Here is a 22,739-nt window from a genome sequence, read left to right as displayed (position 1 = left end):
TGTACAGACTGACTGCCACTTAGCTTTGATGTTTGACTGTGTTTCTGGAGGTGGTCTACCTGCCTTCCCTGAGCAGTTGTTGACTTAAAGTCTTGGCCACAGATTTAGCACTTGGCCTCAAAATTATCATATGCTAGCTTTTATTTCTTGGTTCTTCTATGCATGTTGTCTTTCATTGGCATCTCAGACTCCCCTTTCTCTGTTACAAATCATACAACAGTACAGAGCACAACAGGAACTCTTGTGGCCAGTAAGAGAGACTCTTTTAGAGCTGATCCATTAGCAAACTACAGAGGGAGTTTGCCCTTTAGTGTTAATGAATACACGTGGAATCAGTGTTTACTTCAGAGAGGAGTACAGTCCATTTAAAAAGAGGAACACCTTCCTGAGGACTTGTGCACAGTTGGTGATGGGAAAAGTCTGCAGCAAGTATTTGTGCCACAAAGGTAGTTTAGTAAATTGCCTAAGCAAGTGTGTTTATTCTCACAAAATATGGAAAATATATACTTTATATTTACACATATATGTATATTTAAGTGGGAGCTGCTATGTTAACAGTTTAAAAGCTAAGTATATGGAAAATGCTAAGCACATTTATAGTGGAATGTATAAGTGAGTGATAATGAGTTAATATAAAAATAGTGGCCAGGAGGGGCCAAGTGATAGTGTCGTGGACCCTTTACTGCATCACAGACACTAAATTGGGACTGGTACAGAATTTTAAGTGCCTTTTTCTTGGGCCTTGATGCTGTGATCTTTCTTTAGAACAGTTCTGATAGACCCTTTGCAGGGCTGGCCTCTGTGGATGTTGTCTGTGCCAAATTACAACCCAGAACAAGAGACTGTTCTGTTGTAGTTGCTGAGAATAGTGCTTAATAAGTACTGTTTGACAACATGCTGAATTAAGAGAATGTTATAAGGATGTTTTACAAAGGAAAGTGGGTGAAGCATCTGATGTTCACAAGTTCTATTTATATGTAAGTTGATAGCAATAGAAAGCCCCATGCTGAAAGCTTTATTTTTAAAATTTTGTTCAACACATATGAATATGTATGCTGAGAGAAAATGATTTCATCTTGTTCCAAATATATACAATATCTCAAATATAGCTAATGCTATTTTTGAACCCTCATTTTTTGGCCTCATTTGTGTGAAATGTATCAGACCCCAGTAAATTGATTTGTGTTAACCAAACTCATGCAGTACTGATTAGGACACATCTGTGGTTACTTCCTTCTTCTTGTCTTTGACATTCATTCTACTCTCTTATCTTGGTTTCTAATCCTAAGTAGCTATCGTTTCCTTCCTACGAATGGAATCCCAAGTGAAAATTATACCGTTTTCTTGTATTCATGTTTCTATGTATATGCTAGTACAGTAAAGTTCAGTGAGATTTAATGTCCAAAGGGAGAAATAACTGTCAAAATTTTGTATAATAATTCCATTTATATTTCAGTGTCACAAGTTAAGCCTTTGTCTTGATTTAGTTCATATTAGATTTTAGTATATGAAAATACTCCTGTGGGACATTGAAACCTAGTTCCATTTTTTAAAAGACAATCTATGATCAGTGGTCATGTACAGCATGTGAAACAATTAACTTGTGTGTTGAAGTATAAAATATTATAACCTGTGGAATTTTTTCCCAGTTTGACTTCTTCCTTAAATATGCTTTGGAGGAAAGATAATATTTAGATGGTCATTAGTGCTTCTTGCAACTTTAAATAGTCTATGCTTCACTGATATTAAGCTTGTGTGAGAGGTAAAGTCTCTGAATATACAAGTAGCAAACTGTCACACAGTAGTAATATACTGGTGACCTAATTTTGAAGAGATGTTGGTATTTCGTCACTGGCAATAGAGCCTAAGAAAAACCTGCCTGCATAGTCAAAGAGTAGCACTTTTCTTTCTTTTTCTTACTTTGGCAGAAGTACAGTTCTATAAAACACACACACACACACACACACACACACACACAATGCCAGAGTTACAGTAAAGGAGGTAAGACAATCAACCTAATTTTCACTGCTGAAAAAACAGCACAGTGTAAACATAATACCTGCTTTATATTTTATCAGTAACTGGCACTTGTGTGTCACTTATGGCTTACAGAATGCACTCACCATCATTCTCATTTAATCCTCCAGCAGAATATGAAAGAGGTTCTGTTCTCACATTTCAGATTAGAAAACTGCCTCCAAGGTCTCATGACTTAACTGGGAACACACAGCTCGAGTCAGACTGGATTCGCACTCAGCACTCAGACTGCTAAGCCAGCTGACTGTCTGATGTCTCCTGGCGTGCACCTGGGCTTCACTGGTAGCAGCTTTGATTCTCCATTGAGAAACAGAACTTGGGTGACCTGGGTATGTGCTTGTCTGAAATCCGAGTATTCCGTTTAGTTTACAGAACAGGCAGTTTTGTTTTTCTTTGCGGGTGAAATAGTGTTCGGGACTAAGAAGCAGGAAGCTGGGGTTTAGTCTTGCTATTACCAGAAACTGATTGAGAACTTTGTGTTTCCTCAGTGATCAAGTGAAAGCAGTTAGGTTTTAGGTTCTTCAGGGAACCTTCTTGTTCCAAAATTCTGTGGTTCCAAATTTAATTATTACTCCTCCACTTCTTTAACAAACTTCTACCACATATCATTAGCCCAAATCTTTACATAAATTTCTTCTTTCTGTCTAATCCAGGAATTGATATCCTCTGAGTTTTGAATAGTGTAGTAGTGAAATCACTTTGCAGTGGCCCCCAAAAAACCTTTCTCTGACCCAATTCTGTTCTCTAAGAAGTAGGGTTCCATGGTGAAGCTCTTATCCTGAGTTTGAAGAATGGAAGATGACAGAATAATGCCAGTAACACAGTTCAGCAAACATCCACTGAGCATCAATATAAAGTACTTGGGCTGTTGAGACCTTGAGCAACCAGCTTAGTATAGAAGGCTGACCCACAAATAGGAAATGTCACTCCAGTTACAAGGACTCTGGGCTGATGTTCCCAGAGTGCCAAGAGAGGAAAGAGAAGGAAGTAGTTCCATCTGTGGCAGGAAAGACAGAAAGGCATGTATCAGCAGAGGATTACTGAGAGTGAGATTTACCAGCTGTAGAAAAGATAATGCATCATTTTAGGCAGAAGGAAGCATGTAGAGGAAATCTGAGAACTGATGGAGACTCCTTCAGAGAACCTCAGGTAACTATTTCTTGTACTGGAGAATGATGTGATTCTGGACAGGTAACTTGTGTCCAGCTCAGGAGTGCCATAGCTCTGGGGTGACTTTTTAAGAAGGTAAGGAAGAACAGATCTCTTCCAGAGATGATAGAGATTTTGGAATTTCCCCATGGGCAATGAGAGGGGGAAGGGCATTTCAGGCAAAAGGTAAATGTGGGAAAACCCCTAGGGACCTGAACTAGTGCCAGTCTTCAACTCTGGGCCCTTCTCTGCCCCTGACTTCCCTTGTATTATATCAGTATAATTACTGTGACCAGGTCTTGGAAGCTTTCACACTGCATCCTGTGGAATTTGGACATGTTTTCTAAGCAGTGAAGAGTCATTCAGGGTTTTCAAGCATAGGAATAATGTGAGCAGATTTGCATTTGGGAGATTCCAGTAGTGGCAGAACGGAAGCTAGGTTAGAGGGGTACCACGGCCTATTTTAAGCCAAAAGCAGAAGGGACATGAAGAAGGGACTGTAACTGAGAGGTACTGAATTGAAAGAATGATAGATCCTATTGGCTAAGACTTAGTGCTTACCGTGAACAGGTGCCTGGTCCAAGTGCTTAATGTCCACAAACTCTTTTAATCCTCTCTACAACCTATGAAGTAGACACTGTTATTTTTAGTGTCTACATCCTACAGAAGAGGGAACTTAGGCACAGAGATGTTAAGTAGCTTACTGAAGTGACTGGGTCTGTGCTGGACAACAGTGTGTAACTTTAAATACAGCTGTTGTCAGGACAAGCCAATGAATTGGACAAGCCAATGAATTGGTGAAACCGCATATAGTTTCAGTGACTCTTTCATAACTGCTTCCATGTGAAGGTCTCTTGGTGGAACTATATACCCATTTTCTATCCCCCCAGAAGTACTTACAAACATTTCTCTTAAATAGGTATATGCACCACAAATACAGGGGAGGGAGCACCACCCTCCTCCTGAGTGGAAACAGTCTGAGAAGCCCAGGGTTGGATACTCTGCCATCATGACAGCAAAAAACATGCATGTTTATGAAAGCAGTGTCGCTAAGACCATAGAGTTCTCTTGCATCCAGCCTTGGAGTCTGTTCTTTACAAGTTAAATGAGAATGTTCTTCACAAACCCAGCAAGTCTGTGGTTTCCTGACCATCATTTGTATGGACAAGCACTGCAGGGAGAAAGCTGAACCCCCACCACCAGGTTGGGAGGTTTAGTCCCATCAGAAAAGCAGATCAGGGTAGGAACATAGAATCCAAAGAGTAGTAGATGCCCAGCAGCGTGTTAGACAGTCCACCTAGGAGCTGGGAAGCATGAGAGTGTAAAAGGCTGTGTCCATTCACCCAATACAGGTGTGCCTAGAACTTTTCAGAATTTTAAATATTTTTTTGGCCCTAATATTTATTTTGGGGTGGAAAAAGACTCTCCTTTTCCTTTCCTCTTTCATTCTAGGGTCAAAAAATACAGTCAAAGGAGCATAGCAAAGAAGTTTTAAGATGTAAGCATGATATATAGAATAATAATTTTGAAACTATGTAAAAAGCTGTGATAATTATGTGTAATTAACTCGTAAAAGCCAAGTGAAATTGTTGAAAATTTCATTTCAGATTGTATTTTTAAATACAGACTGATGGATTTTGGCATCAGTAATCTCTTAATTAAATTTATCTGATGGTATGATTGTCTCCAGAGTCTAAGCGAAGTATGTTCCTTTTGCGTAGTGATGGGCTTAGTGAAGCACAGTCACTCTCTTGCTGAACTCTTCCTTAGACTCACCATAGACAAGATAACAACTGTTTTCATATCATAATATCTCCATGTATAAACTGATTTTGATTGCTTTTTACCCATAAAGTCTCTTGAAAGTTCTTATGTAAACACAGAATTTAACCATAATACTCTTAACTGAAATTGTGTATCTGTCCTATAGTTGAATGACTTGACTGACTTCTTTCCTGAATTAACATTTGTGATAGGCAGAATTCGGGGATGGCCACCTGTTCTCTGTCCTCTGGTGTTATAACACATTATGTTATATAGATGGCAAAGGGAATTTTACAGCTGTAATTAGGGTTCCTAGTTAGTCGATGTTAAGATAGGAGGTGTCTTAGTTTGGGCTGCTATAACAAAGTACCATCAACTAGATAAGTTATAAAACAGGAAATTTATTTCTCACAGTTCTGGAGATTAGAAATCTAAAATGAGGTTGCCAGTATGCTGGGTCCTGGGGAGGACCTGCTGTAGGGTTGCAGACTGCTGACCTCTCCTTGTATCTTGAATCACATTGCAGGAAGGAGATGGGGACTTCTTGCTAGCTATTAATCAGAGACTGCTTTCCATTCCTAAAGGCCACTCTCAGGTCCTTGCCCTGTGGCCCACTCCTCATTCAGCAACAGATAAAACTATCTCATGTCAGATCCCTCTAATACTTTGAATATTTCCAACATACTCTTCTTTTTAGAGTTTTAGAGGAGTTTTATTTTCCAGTTCTCTTTGGAGAAGGTGCACTTTACTTAACTGAAACACTTTGTACATTTTTTTAGCTGTCATATCTTTACAGACCTGTCTATAAATTTGATCTGATTCTTTTGCTTATTGCTATAGTTTTAATATAGTGGGTTTTTCTTGTTGAAATTCTCAATTGTGTGTATTTTGAAGTTATAGAGATTTCCCTGGTGCTGCTCTTAGGGCAATCCACCTGAAAAAAGGTTCTACTGTTACTTGGCATCTGCGTTTTAAAAACTGTTACGTGTACAGGGACTATTAAAATTCATTGACTTTGCATATTGATTCTGGAAGCATCCTTAGATTTTTAACATTGGTCTAAGTATGAGTCTTATATCTTTTAAATTGTGTTTGGTTTTTAAGGCTGGACAGTACTTTTTGGAAATCCACATAATGTGAGAAGATTCTAAAATCTGACAAATATGTAATTTAAACATTTTTCTTAAGACTGTATCTTGTGGGCTGTGGATATATAGCTCAATAGAGTGCTTGCCTTGCAAGCACAAGACCCTGGGTTCAATCCCCAGCACCACAAAAAAAAAAAAAAAAAAAAAAAAAAAAAAAAAAAAAGGACTATATATCGTGTAACTTCTGTGGCAGTGAATCATAGTTCTTAATTCTGTTCTTTCATATTTTATGTTTCATTTGTCACATAATAAAGTTCAAAGGAAGCTTAAACCAATTTTGAAACAAAATGACCCTGCAGATCTCTTAAGTTTGACCTGTGGCTTGGTTTATCCTCTTGAAATAAAATTGGGTTTTGCACAATATTTACACCTGATGGAAATCACCCCTTGATTTTATTAGTTGAAGTGAGACATAAAGTGTGAATCATTACACTTTAGTGGTATATTTTCTCATTAGATGAAAGAACTGTGTCATGTTCTCAGCCAGGCTAATATAAGGGGAAGGAAACTGATGGAGGGGGAAATAAAGCCAGAGTCCCATTTGTGGGGACCCTTCTCTCCACATGTACTGTATAGAATCCCTTATCTTTATTCTCATTCAGTCATCCCAACATTTTTATGGAGGTTCAAAGTTAAGTAATTTGCCCATGGTGATGTAGTTAATAAATATTAAAACCGCAATTTAAATCTGTCTGCAATTCCCAGGCAGTTTCTCAGATGCCTCCCTTCCTCCTACCTACCCTATGGAGTCATCACATATTCATTTAAACTATTAGAGTCAGAGAATTGGGGGCAGGGAAAAGGAAAATATTGAAATGTGCCTGGTGATTCCCCTTTACTGGTGAAACTAGAGCTGACCACCGCCTGCCTCTGCGGGTCTCACACCCCGTGGGCCCTTTACGTGTGAGCCTGACCTCACACGGTGTGATAAATGCCCACATCACTCAAACCTAACACACAAGCTCATGTTCACCCTCCAACATGGAGGGAGAACAGACTGGATGCATCAGACTTACTGAAAGAGGAATATTTGTGTATTGTAACAAAATAGATTTTCCTATATAAATTTTAGTCTCCTCCCTCAGCTGCCAGAAATATTCCATGGTGCTCGGTACTGCTAGGAAATTTAGTAGTATTTTGCATGTTGATAGAAATATTGGAACTACTATTGCTCACCTGTTTTTCTAAAAATTGCTCCGTGTAGAATTCTTAATCTTTTAAATATTAGGTATGGTTCAGTATTTCAAGCATAAAATTTCAGATTTGACTTAAGTAGGCATACTTCTATTTCATACAGCAGAACTCTATTAGGTATAGTTCCTGGTAAATCTAATGTTGAAAAAGGAGTCCTTTGTCCATGGGTTTATTTAAAAGGAGGTAATAATATATTCCTAATCTTTTTTCTCTTTTGTTTTATACATTCCTTTTTGCTTAGATTTCACTATGAAGTTCTTAGAGACCATATTACCATTTAATGCTTTACCTAAATTAATCTTTAATGCCTTCTTTCCTTACTGGGATTTCACAGTAAAGGTCAAAAAATGTAAACCCAATTCTTTCATTACTGTAGAACTCAAGTCTTTGAATAAAGTATTCATCAAAAAAAGTAGGACCTTAGACAATGTAGATTTGTTGATATTTATTTAGGTAAGAAGAGATCAATAGAAGATATTAAGAAAATACTCTATTTGGGGCTTGGGGGTATGGCTCAGTATTCAAGCGGTTGACTAGTATACATAAGGCCCTGAGTTCAATCCTCAGCCCTGTGCACACACAAGGTCACTCTTCTTTCCTTGAGAGACTTAAATTTTGAATATGTTCTGAGTCCTTCATTTACATTTAGATTTATTTGATGTGAATATTCACTCACTGATATCCAAGTTTGTTCATTTATAAAGCATCTTATACACACTAACCGTGTTGCCCAACAGTCCTGTTGAATGCAGACAGAGCAGAAAAAGGTGGTCATGTTGGAACTAAAGACCTAATAGTCTAGGTGGGAAGATAGGTCCTATTTGTTTCATGTGTATGCATTTCAAGTAAAGGGATTTATGAAGACTTAAGTACTTTCTTACCATATATTTCATTTTCCTAAATATGTGGTACTTTTAGTCAGTAAATGAACTGAAAGCTATTTTTTGATTAGTCAGTATGCCATGAAGGCAGATATATAGCTTAACTTAATCAAATCAGATTTAAAAAAAAAAAAAAAACAAAAAAAAACAATATCCTGGGGACCAAGGAAAATATCTTTCTGATTTTGTTGGCATATTATTGTAGACTCTTCTTTAAAGAATTAAATTGCTTTATTTTGAATTCTTGCACATTTTCAAAAACAGAAATGTCCTAATAATGGGACTCTACTTGAATTTCTGTGCTGTAGGTTCATGGCCAAGAAAGATACAAGGGGAGCTAAGAGTTAAATTATTGGCTATTTAGTCTTCTTTATGATCAAATGGATATATAACCTAAAGCCTGTAAACTGGATTTTTCTCTTCTGTGCTGATATTCATTATGTAATATTACTGAGGTACTTGGTGTTATTGTAAATTCTTTCATTGATGGCAGATTTTTGGTAATTAATATAAAAAAACTTATTGGTTTCTCTGCATTAGTGATACTTGAAGTTACCCCATCCACAGCTATGCCCCAGCTTAGTTTCATAATAACTTAGAGCCAAAGTTTATAAGATAAATAAATTGAATCATCAAAATTATGACTTAATGGAACTTCTTATAGGTAAATGGATACATTGAAGAGTTTTATTAAATGTGGGACAAAATCTTTTAGTGATTTAAGGATAGCTCTCTAGTCTTTATGAAATAAATGAATTAGTAAGAGTAATGCAACTTCGGCAATCATGAACTAGTTGGGAATTTTGAAGGAATATCTCAGAAGTATAATGATAAATACTATACCTAAACTTTTTGAAATTAAAAAACAAAATTCTAGACATTGTTCAAATTTTACAAATTAGGCCGAGACAGTCCTTCATTAGGTGAACATCTTACAAAAATTGACTTAACAACACAAGACAAAACTCTAGTATTTTGAAAATAGTTAATGTATTTTGATTGAGTATGCAGGTGCTGTAATCCTTACGCTTTATTTCCAATTTGGAAAGGAGATTGTAAACTGTCTGTATTCACAGATGACATGTACTTCCATGCAGAAAATTCTAAGGAACACATTTTTTTAAAGCTATTAGAACCAGCAAAGTTAGTTAGCAAAGTTGCAGGATATAAGAAAAAAGTGTACATTAGTAGCGAACATTCAAAAAATGAAATTAAACCTGTTTATAATACCATCAAAAGAATAAAATACGTAGAATAAATTTAACACAAGAAGTACAAGACTTATATACTGGAAGCTATAAAACATCTTTGAAATAAATAAGGTCCACATAAATGGCAAGACATGCCATGTTCATGGATCAGAAGAGTTAATATTAAGATCATAATCTTCTCCACATTTATCTACAGAGTAACACAATCACATAAGATGCTTCCCATCACTAAGCATTAGAAAAACCCAAATCAAACTCACAATTGAATACTACTTCACCCTTATAACCAAAAAGATGGACAATAGGTGATGAGTTTGTGGAGAAAGTAGAACACTAATTCATCACTGATGGGAATGTAAAATTATGTGGCCACCTTGGAAAAAGAGATTGGCAGTTCCTTGAAAAGTTAAATTAATTGATTGACTGATTACTTAGAGTACTATGGATTGAACTCCATAGCATTCTACCTCTGAGCTTCACCCCATCTCCTTTTAAAATTTTATTTTGAGGCAGTGTCTCTCTAGGATGCCCAGGCAAACCTTGAACTTGTAATCCTCCTGCCTCGGCATCTCGAGTTGCTGAGAGTACAGGGATACACCGCTAAGCCCCACTGAAAAGTTAGAGTTACTGTGTGATCCAGCAGTGTATACCCAAACAGTGTGAAAACATGACCATGCAAAATCTTGTATACAGTATTGACAGCAGCATTATTCAGTAACCATCGGAGTTGAATGGTTCAATTGTTTATCATCTGATGAATGGATAAACAAAATGAAAAAATGACAATAAATGATACAAACTCAGCTATCTGAGAGAATGTTACAACCTGAGGTATTTGGAGACAGTCATAGGAATATACTTCTGGAGAGCTCACTGCATGGCTAATATCTTTAAGCCCCTGAGGTGTATCATCTCTCTTCTTTCTCAAAACCGAGTGCAAGAACTGAGTCACCTAGATGTCTCCCCAGGGATCCTGCTTTGACCACTGGTTGTGCTTTGAGATACCAGAGAGATTTCAGAACATGCAGGTTCCCGGACCCACACCTACCTTTAATTCCGATTTAAATGGCCCCAACAGAGGATCTGTCCTTGCAGTTTTCACAAGTCTCTGGATGATTACAGTGAGCATGCAGCCTGGGTTCAGGACTGTCTTACTCAGGGGTTCAGGGTCCCCTCCTCACACACAAAGGGTGATTGGCCCTAAGACAATCACCTATGTTCTCATTTTTGGAAGTGATTGAAAGAGGACGGCCACTAAGCCAGAGGTACCATGGTTGACTGTAGTTATCATTTTCCCAGAGCCCTTTCTCTGTATCACAGATGTTTTAGTATTCACAGTGTGACACTGCCTAGAAATGGACTGCACTGTTGGGGAGAGTGAGTGTAGAAATGCAGGTGCATGCACATGGTTGGAGGATCATTTGGATAGCGGAATGTTGGTGATTTTTAGGATACTAAAATTATTCATCATATCTGTCCAGATTTGGGAATTTTATTTTATTTTTGCATCATGCTCTCTGTGCCAGAAGCTTCAAATTTTTTTTTTTTCCTGATTTGATGATTTGTGGGAAGCTGTTATCAAGTCGCTGTAGAACAGCACATGTATTTGATTGATATCTTATCTGTTCCTTCCTTCAGTCCTATACATTCTTATAACACCTCAGCCATTAGGATAAAAGCAATTTATTCTTTTGTTCCTAGAGCTTTGGTTTCTTTAGTTCTCATTGATTTCAAATTATTACTTGTGCTTCAATGATTTCTTGTAACCACATCCTTCCTGATCACTTTATAATTTCTCCTCTTAATAGTTAATTGCCAATTTGTTGTTTCTTTCAGGATTCTCTTCCACTTCTCTTACTTCCTTCTTGGAGCACCCCCCCCCCCAACTTTTCATTGTAGACAACGTGTTAGAATTCAGATTTTGTGATTCCTCTTCCACTGTTCCGTAGAAGATTGCTACGACCTCACCTCTTCACGTCCTCTCACTACATGTCCTTTCATTGTCACCATGGATTTCAGATTATAGTCCTTCAAGACAGAGAAATATTATCACTAGGCGGCATTCTGTTCTTGTTTGTAGCAGGACCTCAAAAATTGAAAATGTTTGAGGTTGCTTGTTAAATAGCATTTAATTTTTATCCCTCACTTTATAGAATGAAATGCAAAATCTAAGCTACCTTTGCAAAGTGGAGGAAAGTTTGTATTTATAAAGAATATTTGGAATACTGTCTATGACAAAAACTTTGTGATCATTATAATTAGGAGACTTTGCTGGTGTTGAAGGTAATGTGTATGGAAGCATTAGTTCAGGTAGGCTAACTACTGGAACAAGAAAGGAATCATGTCCCTGGCACACTACCACAGTGCAGGTTACTCCTCCCACACAGCTCAGTGTGTCATCAGAGTGGGGTTGGTGCTTTGCTCCACTATATATCATTAAGGACCCACACTGCTGGCAGCTGTGCTGTCTTCAGTTTGTTCCAAGGTGTTCCTGGGAATTGGTGTGTAGCCATTGGCAATATTTAGCATTGCACAGAGGATAGCTTATGAGCTGCTCCTTGGGTATGGACAAGAAGTGGGAAATGTCATTTCTGCTTATACACCATTGACTAGAACTCATTGACCTGCTAACGGTAACTAAAAGGGCAGTTAGGCACTGTGGTCCACTGCATGCCTGGAAAGAAGAGGAAACTCATTTGGGGACCTGTCCCTGCCATTAAAGATACTTTTCAAAATGTTTGGCAAGAGAAATGCAGTGGCTTGAGTATTTAACTGACCCAGTTGGTTTCCTTTCTACATGAAAAGGATTGTAAGGTCAAGGAAACACTTGTAGTTTGTTGGGATGAACCCAACTACTATGTATAACTCTAAAGCTGTAATAAAACAAATAAGTAAATAACTAGAAGTGGTTAAGTTTGAGTTGCATATGCATAAAGCATTTTATCATTAAAATACTGGAAAATTTAAAAAAGAAAACTTGTTGGTAGTCAGCTAATGGTTTTAATATCAACTTGTATTTAGTCATCTGAGTACACTTACCCAGGTGGGCTGCCCTTATCTGAAATACTTACGACCAGTGGTGTTTTTGGAGTTCAGATTTCTTTAAAATATTGGAATGTTAACAAGTATGTCTTGAAGATGGAATCCAAGTCTAAATATAATTCATTTACATTTCATAAATGCCTTGTAGACGTGTCCTGAAGATACCTTTACACAGTATTTTTAGGGCAGTTGCATTTCGACTGCAACTCTCATATGAGGTCAAATGTGAAATTTTCCATGGTGGCATCATGTTGGCACTCAATTTTTTTTTTGAATTTTGGGTCATTTTGGTGTTTTGGGTTAGGCATATTAAACCTGTAGTTCATCTTCATTTAAAAAATGTTTTCAGTCATTTAATAGAGACTTGGATCCTACTGTGGCAGATGTTATATAACTACTTCAACAGAATCAAAACCATTCTGGGTAATTCATACATAAAGACTGTATATTTTATGCAGAAATTCACATATACTTAAATGTAATGGTGAGCAGAGCCAAAATAAGCAGAAAACACAAAAATTCAACACCGGGATAGTCTAAATAAACATAAACATTTTATTTGAATATTTGATGATTAAAAGAAAAAAACCCAAAAAACCCTAAGACAGTGAGTGAGGCTGCTCTGTTGCATTGCTGTGGACACTATAAGATGGGATGGTCTAGAGATCCCAGCTAACAGCATTTATGGTCCTGAGTGTCTTTGTTCCTTAATTCCTACAACCATGTTTCTTAAACTTTAATATATTGAACAATTTTTAAAGAACAGAAAAAAAGCTTGTAATTCTGTTTTCAGTTATTTTAATTATAATTTTATTTACGTATAAATTCATTGCATGTCAATGTATAAACATTAAAGAATTGATCTGTTTCTCATACTCATAGCTCTAAAACAAATGTATAAATTCAGTTTAGAATATAAGCAAAAATACAAAATCAGTGTGGTTTAAATGAACACAGTTAGGATCAGGATCAGGAAGACTTTCATGGAGGTGGCATTTGAGATGGTCTGTAAGAGTGAATAGGGTAAGGAGCTGGATAAATGGAGGTTGGAGGATAGAGGAAGGCCCGGGAAAGAGAGAAAAGCGAGGAGAGGACCCCGTTACTTGAGACTGCAGCAAATATGCAGAGAACGGTCCCTTTGGGCTCTCGTGTAAGGATAGGGATGTGAGGTAGTGGACCTTTTGAAACTAAATCATGGGGCCTGGAATGAATGGGCACCATTGAAGGCATGTGAGCAGAAGAATAGGATTCAGTATTTTTGAAAGATGTATCTGTAGCAATATTTAAATAAATTAGAAAAATGAAAAAAGGTAGAAAATCTAAGAGGTCAGCTTTGTGAGGGCAGGAACTTGGTTTACTGATCACCTGGTCCTAAAACATAATTGTTCCTCAATAATTGTGTGTTGAACTAATGGATGCTGTGCAATAATGAATGGCAGGAAGATATCTGTTGAAATGTGTAGAAAACAAAGTCCAGAATAGGCGCTCAGAATAGAAATTAGCAACTGGTAGTGTGGATTGGGGAGTCGTCTACATCTAAGTGAACCCTTGAGAAATGTATAAGATTATAAAGGAGAACCAAATTAAATTGTTATATTATAGGCACATGCAAATATATAGCAGTGAATCCCACTATTATGTATGATTATAATACAACAATAAAATTTAAAAAAAAAGATTGTAAAGGGGAGGAAGTGAATAGGCTAAGGGTGGAACCTTAACTGCTACTGTGCAATTGATGTTAAGAGGCAACACAGAGATGGAAACAAGGAGAGGGAAAGGTGACTCAGGAGAAGGTATTGGTGCAGAAACCAAAGGACAGAAAGGGGATATCCATGACCCATTTGTGCATGTCTAACTTATAAATACTTATTTTGGATTTTGAAATTTAAACTTTTTTTTTTTTTAAAGCAGACTCACTTTGAAGTTATCCTAGTGTTAAAAATTATTTTAACAGGCATGTATGACTTCTTGTTGAGGGCTGCAAGGTCAAACCAGGCAAATAAAATAGATCCCAGAAGCATGCTGGATGTGGGGAAATTTCAGTTTTGTATTTACATAATTTAGAATTTGACACATAGTCTTTTAGACTTCTTGTTACTATATCATTGAGCTAAATATATAAATTTTAGTATGTTATACATAGTAGTTAAGCAACAGGATAATTATATCACAAAATGTTGTTTACTTTATGAATTCATTTAATGTAGTATCTCTATTAATGGCCTACCCTAGGATATTTTAACTGATATATTAAGTTTTGTTTCTAGACAATTTTGGTGAAACTTATTTTGCCTAAAGCAGACACACAGTTCAGTTGTTTAAAAAAAAAAAAAAAAAAAAGACAAGCTCAGATAGGCATTGGTTTCTTACTACTTTATGGCTTTGAAAGACATTCTGAATTCTCTTGCTGGAGTGTTTACTACACCAACAAGCAGTAGGATTTAACATTAAATTTTCATTTTGATTAACTTGACTGCAGTTGTTTCTTGGCTGCCTCTTTAGAGCCCACTGTGGAATAAAATTAAAACGGTTTTTATGATACAACAATTTAGTTGCAGAAAATGACATTTTTCTTTTTTCCCAGAATGGCTGTGTGTGCTATCCCTGAATTTCCTGCATATGCCCCATGGCTCTGGATTCTCCCCACTCCCATCCATCTTTTACAATACCACCAGATTAATTTTCTTTAGCAGAACTTTGGTCATTCCCTTTTCCTTCAAAGGCTCCCCATTGCCTCCTGTCATTGAAGCCCAGCTCATTCATCAAAGAAGGGGCAGTCCATATGCTGTATTTTCCCTTGAACACCTTCCTTCTCCTCCTCTGCTAAAGTCCCGTCCCCCCTCAGATTCCTTGTCCCTCTTGCATTGTCCTTTCTTACAGGAACACATCTCACCTGTGAGAATGTGGACTTCTTGAATGCAAAAAGCCAAGTCTCCTTTATTTTTTCGCACGCCCTGCCATTGCCTGTTCATAGAAGATTCTCAACAAATGTTTGTTGGGTAAATGAAAAAGGAATATTTAAAAATAACCAACATGCAAACTGCCGCTTCTTATACATGTGTGATCCTCTGATCCTTTACCTTTTCCCCCAGCTTCTGATTAGTTTGTAATGCAGTTGTTCATGTTTGTCCTCGGTGTTGACGTCTCCTCCCTGTTGGGAGAGAACTGGTGCTTCCTTTTGTTCACAGATGTATCCATGGTGCTCGGAGCCCTGCTTGGTATATGGTTGAGTGAATGAGTAAAACCAGAAGCAGAGTGCCAGCTTCTCCCTGCTTCTTGGGTTATTGTCAGTAGTTTTCGATGTAAAGGACAATTGGTGTTGGAAGATCAGGGAGAAATGTAGAGAGACCCTCAAGTTAGTTTCTGCCCCTTCCTACAGTGCCTCTCTGAGCAAGTTGCTTGACTGCTCTGAAGATAATTTCCAATCCTGTTCAAGGATAACAGGATCTAAATTACATTGTTTACATGAGGATTAAATTTTAGGAAAAAAACATGTAGTGTAGTTAATAACTGAAGTTTCTTGGTCATTCCTAGTATGTCAGACATGTTGCTGCATATTTTCCATCTGTTACTGTATATTCCCACAGCCACTCTGTGGAGCAAAAGATGGCTACCCTATCTAATAGATGAAAAGAGGAAGGGTCCTGCATAGTGGTGGGTGGCACAGCATTCACAGCACGACAGTTCTGCTGAACCCCAAACCGCGTGCTCCTAAGGCCTCTGCTGACTGTGTGTGTGTGTGCTCCTCCTGGGCTGCTGGATCTTTCCTTTGGAGCAGTGGAGTCTAGACCTTGCCTTGTTGCCTTGTTACCATGTTCCCAAAGGACTCACAAAGGACCCATGGCCCCCCGGAGGAATTTTTAAAAAAATACCTGGTCCTCCCTAAGCTTGAAGTGCAGGGATTCTGGTTTGGAAATTCTCCCTGCTGAGTTAGTTTCTTCCCTTCCTGCCTCCAGTTTGTGGGCACCCCCCCCCCCCCAAATAAAGCTTTCAACTCTGTTATTTTCTAATACAAAGACATAGCACTCCTGCATTAAGACTGTTTTAAGGATCATTGCATCATTGGTTTGGAAACAAATTAGATGGTTTATGGTTGAGATAACCAAGTGGATCATTACTGTCTTTTCCATTGATTTGAAAAGTACTGAGACTTCTAATTTTAGAGAGATCTGCAGATGCCACTTCAAAAAACACTTATGTCCTTAATAACTCTTAATTATTGTAATAAAGTTAACTTAAATAATAAGGAAGACTGCTTTCTGTATAAAGGAATTAGCCTTTTCAGATATTTTCATTATGCATTTAAAAGAACCAACCCAGATTTAATGGGGTGGATTATGTTTTCATCTGAAAAGTATGTTTTTTATATTTCAAGGAATAGGTTTCTCTTTTGAAATAGTTTGTCATCAGTTCACAGACTAAAAAGGTACTCCAGAAAATATTAAGATGAAAAATAATTTTTTTATATGCTATAAAGCTTCATTATGCTTAATTGATTGGGAGACTTAGTAGGAGGTCAGAGAGAACTGGTAAACATAAAATTTAAAAAGGAAATATAGGCATTTCACTTCAAGTACTCTTTCAACAGAGATGTAAGTTCATTTCTGATGGTTTTATTATAGTGATTAAGAGCATAAACTTTGAGATCAGTCTGGCTTAAGTTTAAATCCTCCCCCCTTTTTTTGCTTATTAAATCTGAGTTTATTCATGTTACCTAAATTCTGAACTTTGATTTTTCTCACCTATAAAAAATGAGCAATACTTAGTTCATAAAGTTGTTTTATCACGTGAAATAATATACACAACACATCTAAATAGTGCCAAAGTATTGCAGGCACTTTAACAATGTTTATTATCATTGAGATACAGTCATTTAGATATAAAGAAACATTTGAATATCACTTTGCCCGATAGGTGGGAAAGATTTTTATGAATCCCTATATGCAGTTTTCAATTTGGTATGGAATACTTTTTTTTTTCTTTTTTCCTTCAGGCCAGCTCAAATGATAAACTTTATCTCATCTTGGGATGAACTGTCAACTTTTGCATTAGTGAGATTTTAACTCAGGAGACTTTCTTTCCAAGTATGGAAGTAGCAGGTGTGAATTTTAAGTTTCTCTATCAAATCGTGTTTTGTAGGAGAGTGCATAGAAGGACTGCGGGAGCATGACTACCTTCTGATTCATTCTTGCCGGCAGTGGACCACCATCACTGCCCACAGCCTGGAGGAGGGCCACTACGTCATTGGGCCAAAGATAGAGATTCCAGTGCACTACGCAGGTAAGACTCCTCTCAGGGGGCAAGAAAGGGCAAGAAAAGAGGAAGGGGGCTTGAGGAGTTGATTTTTTTTTTTTCCTTTACAATGGGAAAAGGGGACTTGTCTACACACTAGAAAGCATAATGACTAAGAAAAAGAAGAATCAAATACTTCTATGTGATTATTTTATCTATCAGTGAAAGTTCGAATGCATTTTGTCATTGATATTTCTAATTGTTGCAGCTGGATATTTATAAGATGAAAATTTTACAAACACATAAATAACTTCTCTGTAGTCTTGGAATTAAGATGAAAATGTGTAGCCAACCTCTGAGCTCCAAGTGCTTGTGTTTCTGAATAACCCTGTGTAGCTTGAAAATTGCTTTTGTGAATGACTATGATGTAATGATTTCACGAGGTACCACTGCACAAGTGGCCATTGTGTCTGGTTTAAAAATATTGGCTTGGAAGTTCAGATACCTGGGTGTGTCCCTTTTTTCAAGGAGGCTTTTAGAACACAGCCCCTCCGATGACCTCACTGCTCCAGTTCAGTGTAGACGATAGCTGCCTCCTCACCTCTCTTTGAACTCCATTCAGTTCAACAATGCCCTTTAACTAATTTTCATTGAGCTCATTCTGTGACCAGCACTGAGCTTGGGATATGTTTAGTGGTTTGAATAAACTCAGTAGTGGTAGTTATAAATGTTTAAAAAAAAAAAAAAAAACTAGTATCACTTTACATTTTTTTCTGGTACTTATTGTTTGTTATATAAAGGATCTTAAGTTTTTCCCCTATTATTGTTCAGTTTTTAAAAAGTTGATAGAAGAACATTTTAACCAACTAAGCATACATCTTATAGCCCTAGACTGACAGTTTTTTTTGATTGACCTCTCTACAATGCTGACCAAGTTGTCTGTTTGGAAAAGGGATCTTGCTGTATCCCTAATGTCTTGAACAATAGTAAATGGGATTTTTTTTTAAATATATAAATGTTTTATGAATGGCTGCTTTGTTACCCTTTTTGATTCCTGGAAGTCTTTAATTGCTGATATGACTGAGGAATCACTAAGCCACTCAAAAATCCTTCTTATTCAAAATATTATAAGAAAACGAGAATTTCTCTGGCCTTAATCTTTGTCCTTTAGAATATTTCCTAGTCCTGTGAGTTGAGTAGCTTTCATGAAAACAGAGAAACACTTAGTACTTCTCTGTGTGGTTTCCACAACAGGTGAGATTTACATTATTTATAGCAAGCTCAAATTCTGGTTTCTTTGTAGAAAACCAAAAAGAAAAGTAAATTGTTATATTACTTCACCCACATCTATGATTTTACCTAGTCTGCTGTATTCTTCTATTGGTAGACTGCATTATTTTTTAGTCTCCCCCCCCCAAAAAAAAAAAAACATTGTGAATAGCTCTATCAAATTGATCTTCCCAAAGGATTGTTTTCATTTGTCACTTGCTCAGATCCCTTTGAAGGTTTCATGTTGCATTGGATTCTTGGCCTTGTTGTGTAAGCCCTCCACCCTGCAGAGTTCCAGGCTACTTCTCCAGCCTGTTCTACTCTGAAGAGTGAACCTTCCATTCTAGCTAGATCAGACATCCCACTGTTTTCTGAACACCCTAGGCACTTGTCCCTTTGTATGGTTCTCCCCACTAGAGTGGCCTCCCTCGCCCATAGTGCTTCTCAGAGCCTGTCATTAGGTTGGGAGTGTGCAGGGGTCCCTACTTACCCATGTGGTCTCCCAGTGTACTCACCATGTGTCACATTCATTGGACACATTTGGTCACTCTTCATTTAGTTACCAGTTCTTATATACATATATATTTTCACCAGTTGGACTATATTGTCTTTGGCAAACTAAACCATTTCTGAAAAATACTTGCATATCCTTAGAAGTGACTTTATGGATGTAGATACTAAGATCTAGGAATCCCAAACGTGGTTATGTGTGGAATCACCTAGAGAGTTTTAGAAGACCGGTTGCTGGGTCCTAACTCCAGAAGTTCTGGTTTATTTGATCTGAAGTGTGGAACTAATTGAAGGATTTTAAATGTTTCCCCTGGTTAAGAATGCAACCAAAGTTGGGAGTGGACATCACAGTGTCAGATGATAGATAAGTTTTCCCCAAACATCTAAAAATATTTGCAAATGTAGTAGTATTTGAACATATGTTTTTGTATTAGTAGCCATCCAGCTTTCACTGGAAAGAAAGAGACGATATGTTCAATGGCTTACTCTCTTTTTAAGGAAAATGATGATAAACATAACTGGGAACCCAGGCATATTGTTTTTAATGAAACTGAGGTGCCAAGATTAAAATGAAATGTGAACACTAAGATCACACCACTTTACATGAAAGCAGACAAAATATTAAAGCAAGAAAAACTTGAAAGAGAGCAAATGGTTTATGAGATCATCTGCCATTCGGCAAAATAGAATGGATGGTCAGTGATGCGCCTGAGTTGTCTGCCTGAATTGCTTCAGCAGGAAGCTTAGGTAGAAGTTTTGGTGTATAGATAGATATGATTGATTATTTTGTTTAGGGACATTACATCTAGAGATAACACCAAGGAAGTTCCTTTTGCAAAGTTTATAAAGACAAATTTAGTGACTTATTAGTTAAAAAAAATAACTATAAGCTAACTAGTAAATAAGAGGGCAGCGTATTCTGATTACAGTGTAAAATTGAGACTTTAGTCTGTATGTGATCATATCAGGAGTTATAGTGGCCTACGCCCTGGGCACTCACTACACACTGGTTTTTTGTTTTGCTTTGTTTTGGCTTTTTTTCCTGAGATGGGGTCTTGCTCTGTTGATCAGGCTGGTCTCAAACTCCAGGCTCAAGCAATTCTCTTTTCTGACCCTCCTGAGAATCTGGGACTACCAGTATGCACCACCATGTCCAGCTTGTACTAGCATAGATTTTGTTTTGAAGAAAGTATTTATCATAAAGCTCATCCCTTTGGAGAAGAGCATAAAGTACATTGTGGAGACCAAAAAATATCATTTATGTCTCTCTAACTTACCCTGATACATACGTATTTGACTAATTTGTCAGAAATTTCTTCTAGGATGCCTTCCCAGCCTTTTGGCTAAGATCAAGTGTAGAAATTTCATCTAGGATAAGATTAATCTTTCATTCTTTGAGGGAAATTAATAAATAGTTAATAATTATAGTAGAGCCTACCAGCTGTATAATCAAATGGCATAGTTTGATTCCCAGTTCTGTCATTTATGGTCTATTTTAATTTGGGCAAGTTAATAGACCTCTTGAAATTTTAGTTTCCTCATCTGTAAAGTGGGGGTAATTATAGTGCCCTGCTCCTAAATTGGTTGTAAAGCATAAAAGAGGTAATGCATGTGAATCCCTTTTCAGAGTGCTGAGTACTTTCTAAGTGCTCCATAAATGTTAATGGTGACCGTCATGATAATGCTACTAACAAAATGTTAAGATTTAACCCTTTATCTTGTACCACTAATTACAAGCTGAATTTCCTTCATCAAAGCCAGCTGAACATTGACATCCCTCAAAATTGTTTTGGTGGTGGTTTTTTTTGTTTGGTTTTGCTTTGCTTTTTAAGAAAAACTCTTTCTTTTGAGGTTGCAGTAGCGTGCTACCTTTTGTCATCTACCCAGTTATGCCCATAGTTTTGCCAGGTCTGTTCTTAATCGTTCTTTCCCTCCCTTCCCAATGCACAGATGGGTATGCACATGTTATTTTCACATGCAGTGTTTAAGAGTAGACAGCACACATCCCCTAATACTTCACTAGGCATTTCCTCAGAGCAAGGATGTCCTCTTACGTAACTGTTAGCAAATTCAGGACACTTAATACTTGAATCTGCAGTCCGTATTCCAGTTTTGTCCATTGTCCCAACAGTGTCCCTTCTTGCATTTTTCCTACCAGGCCAGCATCTAGTCTGGGCCCATGTATCAGATTTCACTGTCCTGTCTCTTTAGCCTACTTTAATCTGGAGCAGTTCCTCAGCTGTCTCTGTGTGTTGGGATGTAGACATTTTCTGAAGAGTATGGACAAGTTATTTTACAGACTAGCTCTCATGTTGGGTTTTCCTCTCTCCTGATGATTAAATTCAGGCTGTGCATTTTGGGCTGGGTTACCACATACGTGATGTGTCCCTCTCAGGAATCACAGCTCAGGACAAGGGATGTCTGTGTGCCCCTTACTGGTGATATCAGTTTTGATCACTTAGATTAAGTTGTTGTCTGGTTTCTTTGGCTGTGTAATTAACATTACTAGGAAGTTTGAGAGAGGATATTTCAAGACCCTGTAAGTATCCCTGCTCCTTCTGTAAAATTTCCAGCCCCTCCTCCCTACCCTGATTGTGCAGCTGTTGAAGATTTCTGTCTAATTTGGTTTTTACTTGAAGGAGGCAAACTTTTAAGAAAGGAAAAGCATTCCTTTCTTTCCCATTTAGTTACTTAACTTCCCTGTTCTGATCAGCATGCAGTACGGATTCTGTGTCATTTTGTGGATTATAACATACTACTCTCCTAATATTAGTACCCATATTGCCCCAGATTTGCACATTGGGGTATGAGCTAGCATCTGTATCTTGGAGATATGCTCCTCCATATTTTTCAAGCATGCCCTTGTCTTCTGGTGTAGGTAGCACACATTCTTCTCAGTCAGTATGCTTTGTGAATCAGGGCTGCAGCACTATCCTATTCCAGGCAGTGCTTCTCACTTTATGGTTTTGTAGATAGAGTCCTTGGAGTTGGGCAGTGTGCAGCCTGGGCAGCCACACACAGCAGCAGTGTTCTCACATACCCTGGAAAGTGGTGAAACTCAGGACTTTTTAAAAATCACAACTCAAGAGTGCCTTTCCCATGTTTCATATCAAAGATTTTCATGAAATTCCTCATGTGAAAAGAATGTCATAAGACTTTGAGAAAAGCTAAGTAACTGTGACTTGAAGTTTGTATCAGAACTACACTCTGAAATGGAAGTATAAAATTACTTACTCCAAATTCTGAGATGATTAGATGTGCTTTCAACAAATACTTTCCTCATTCTAGCTAGGCACAGT

General features: G+C 37.4%; 1 protein-coding gene across 3 annotated transcripts in view; it reads left to right on the top strand.

Moving 5' to 3' along the window:
• Positions 1-22,739, top strand: part of GAREM1 (GRB2 associated regulator of MAPK1 subtype 1) — a 181,990-nt gene that overhangs the window by 42,990 nt on the left and 116,261 nt on the right. For 2 of the 3 annotated variants that reach the window (XM_079109330.1, XM_079109329.1), the window contains exon 2: positions 17,569-17,709. In XM_079109330.1, coding sequence (XP_078965456.1) covers positions 17,569-17,709 — 141 coding nt within the window. Of the gene's footprint in view, positions 1-17,568; positions 17,710-22,739 lie in introns of those variants that run through there. The other variant, XM_079109331.1, reaches the window with a different exon arrangement.

Source organism: Sciurus vulgaris, assembly GCF_902686455.1.
Source record: "Sciurus vulgaris genome assembly, chromosome: 13".
NCBI classification, from domain to species: domain Eukaryota; kingdom Metazoa; phylum Chordata; class Mammalia; order Rodentia; family Sciuridae; genus Sciurus; species Sciurus vulgaris.
This window is presented reverse-complemented; position numbering and strand designations above follow the sequence as displayed.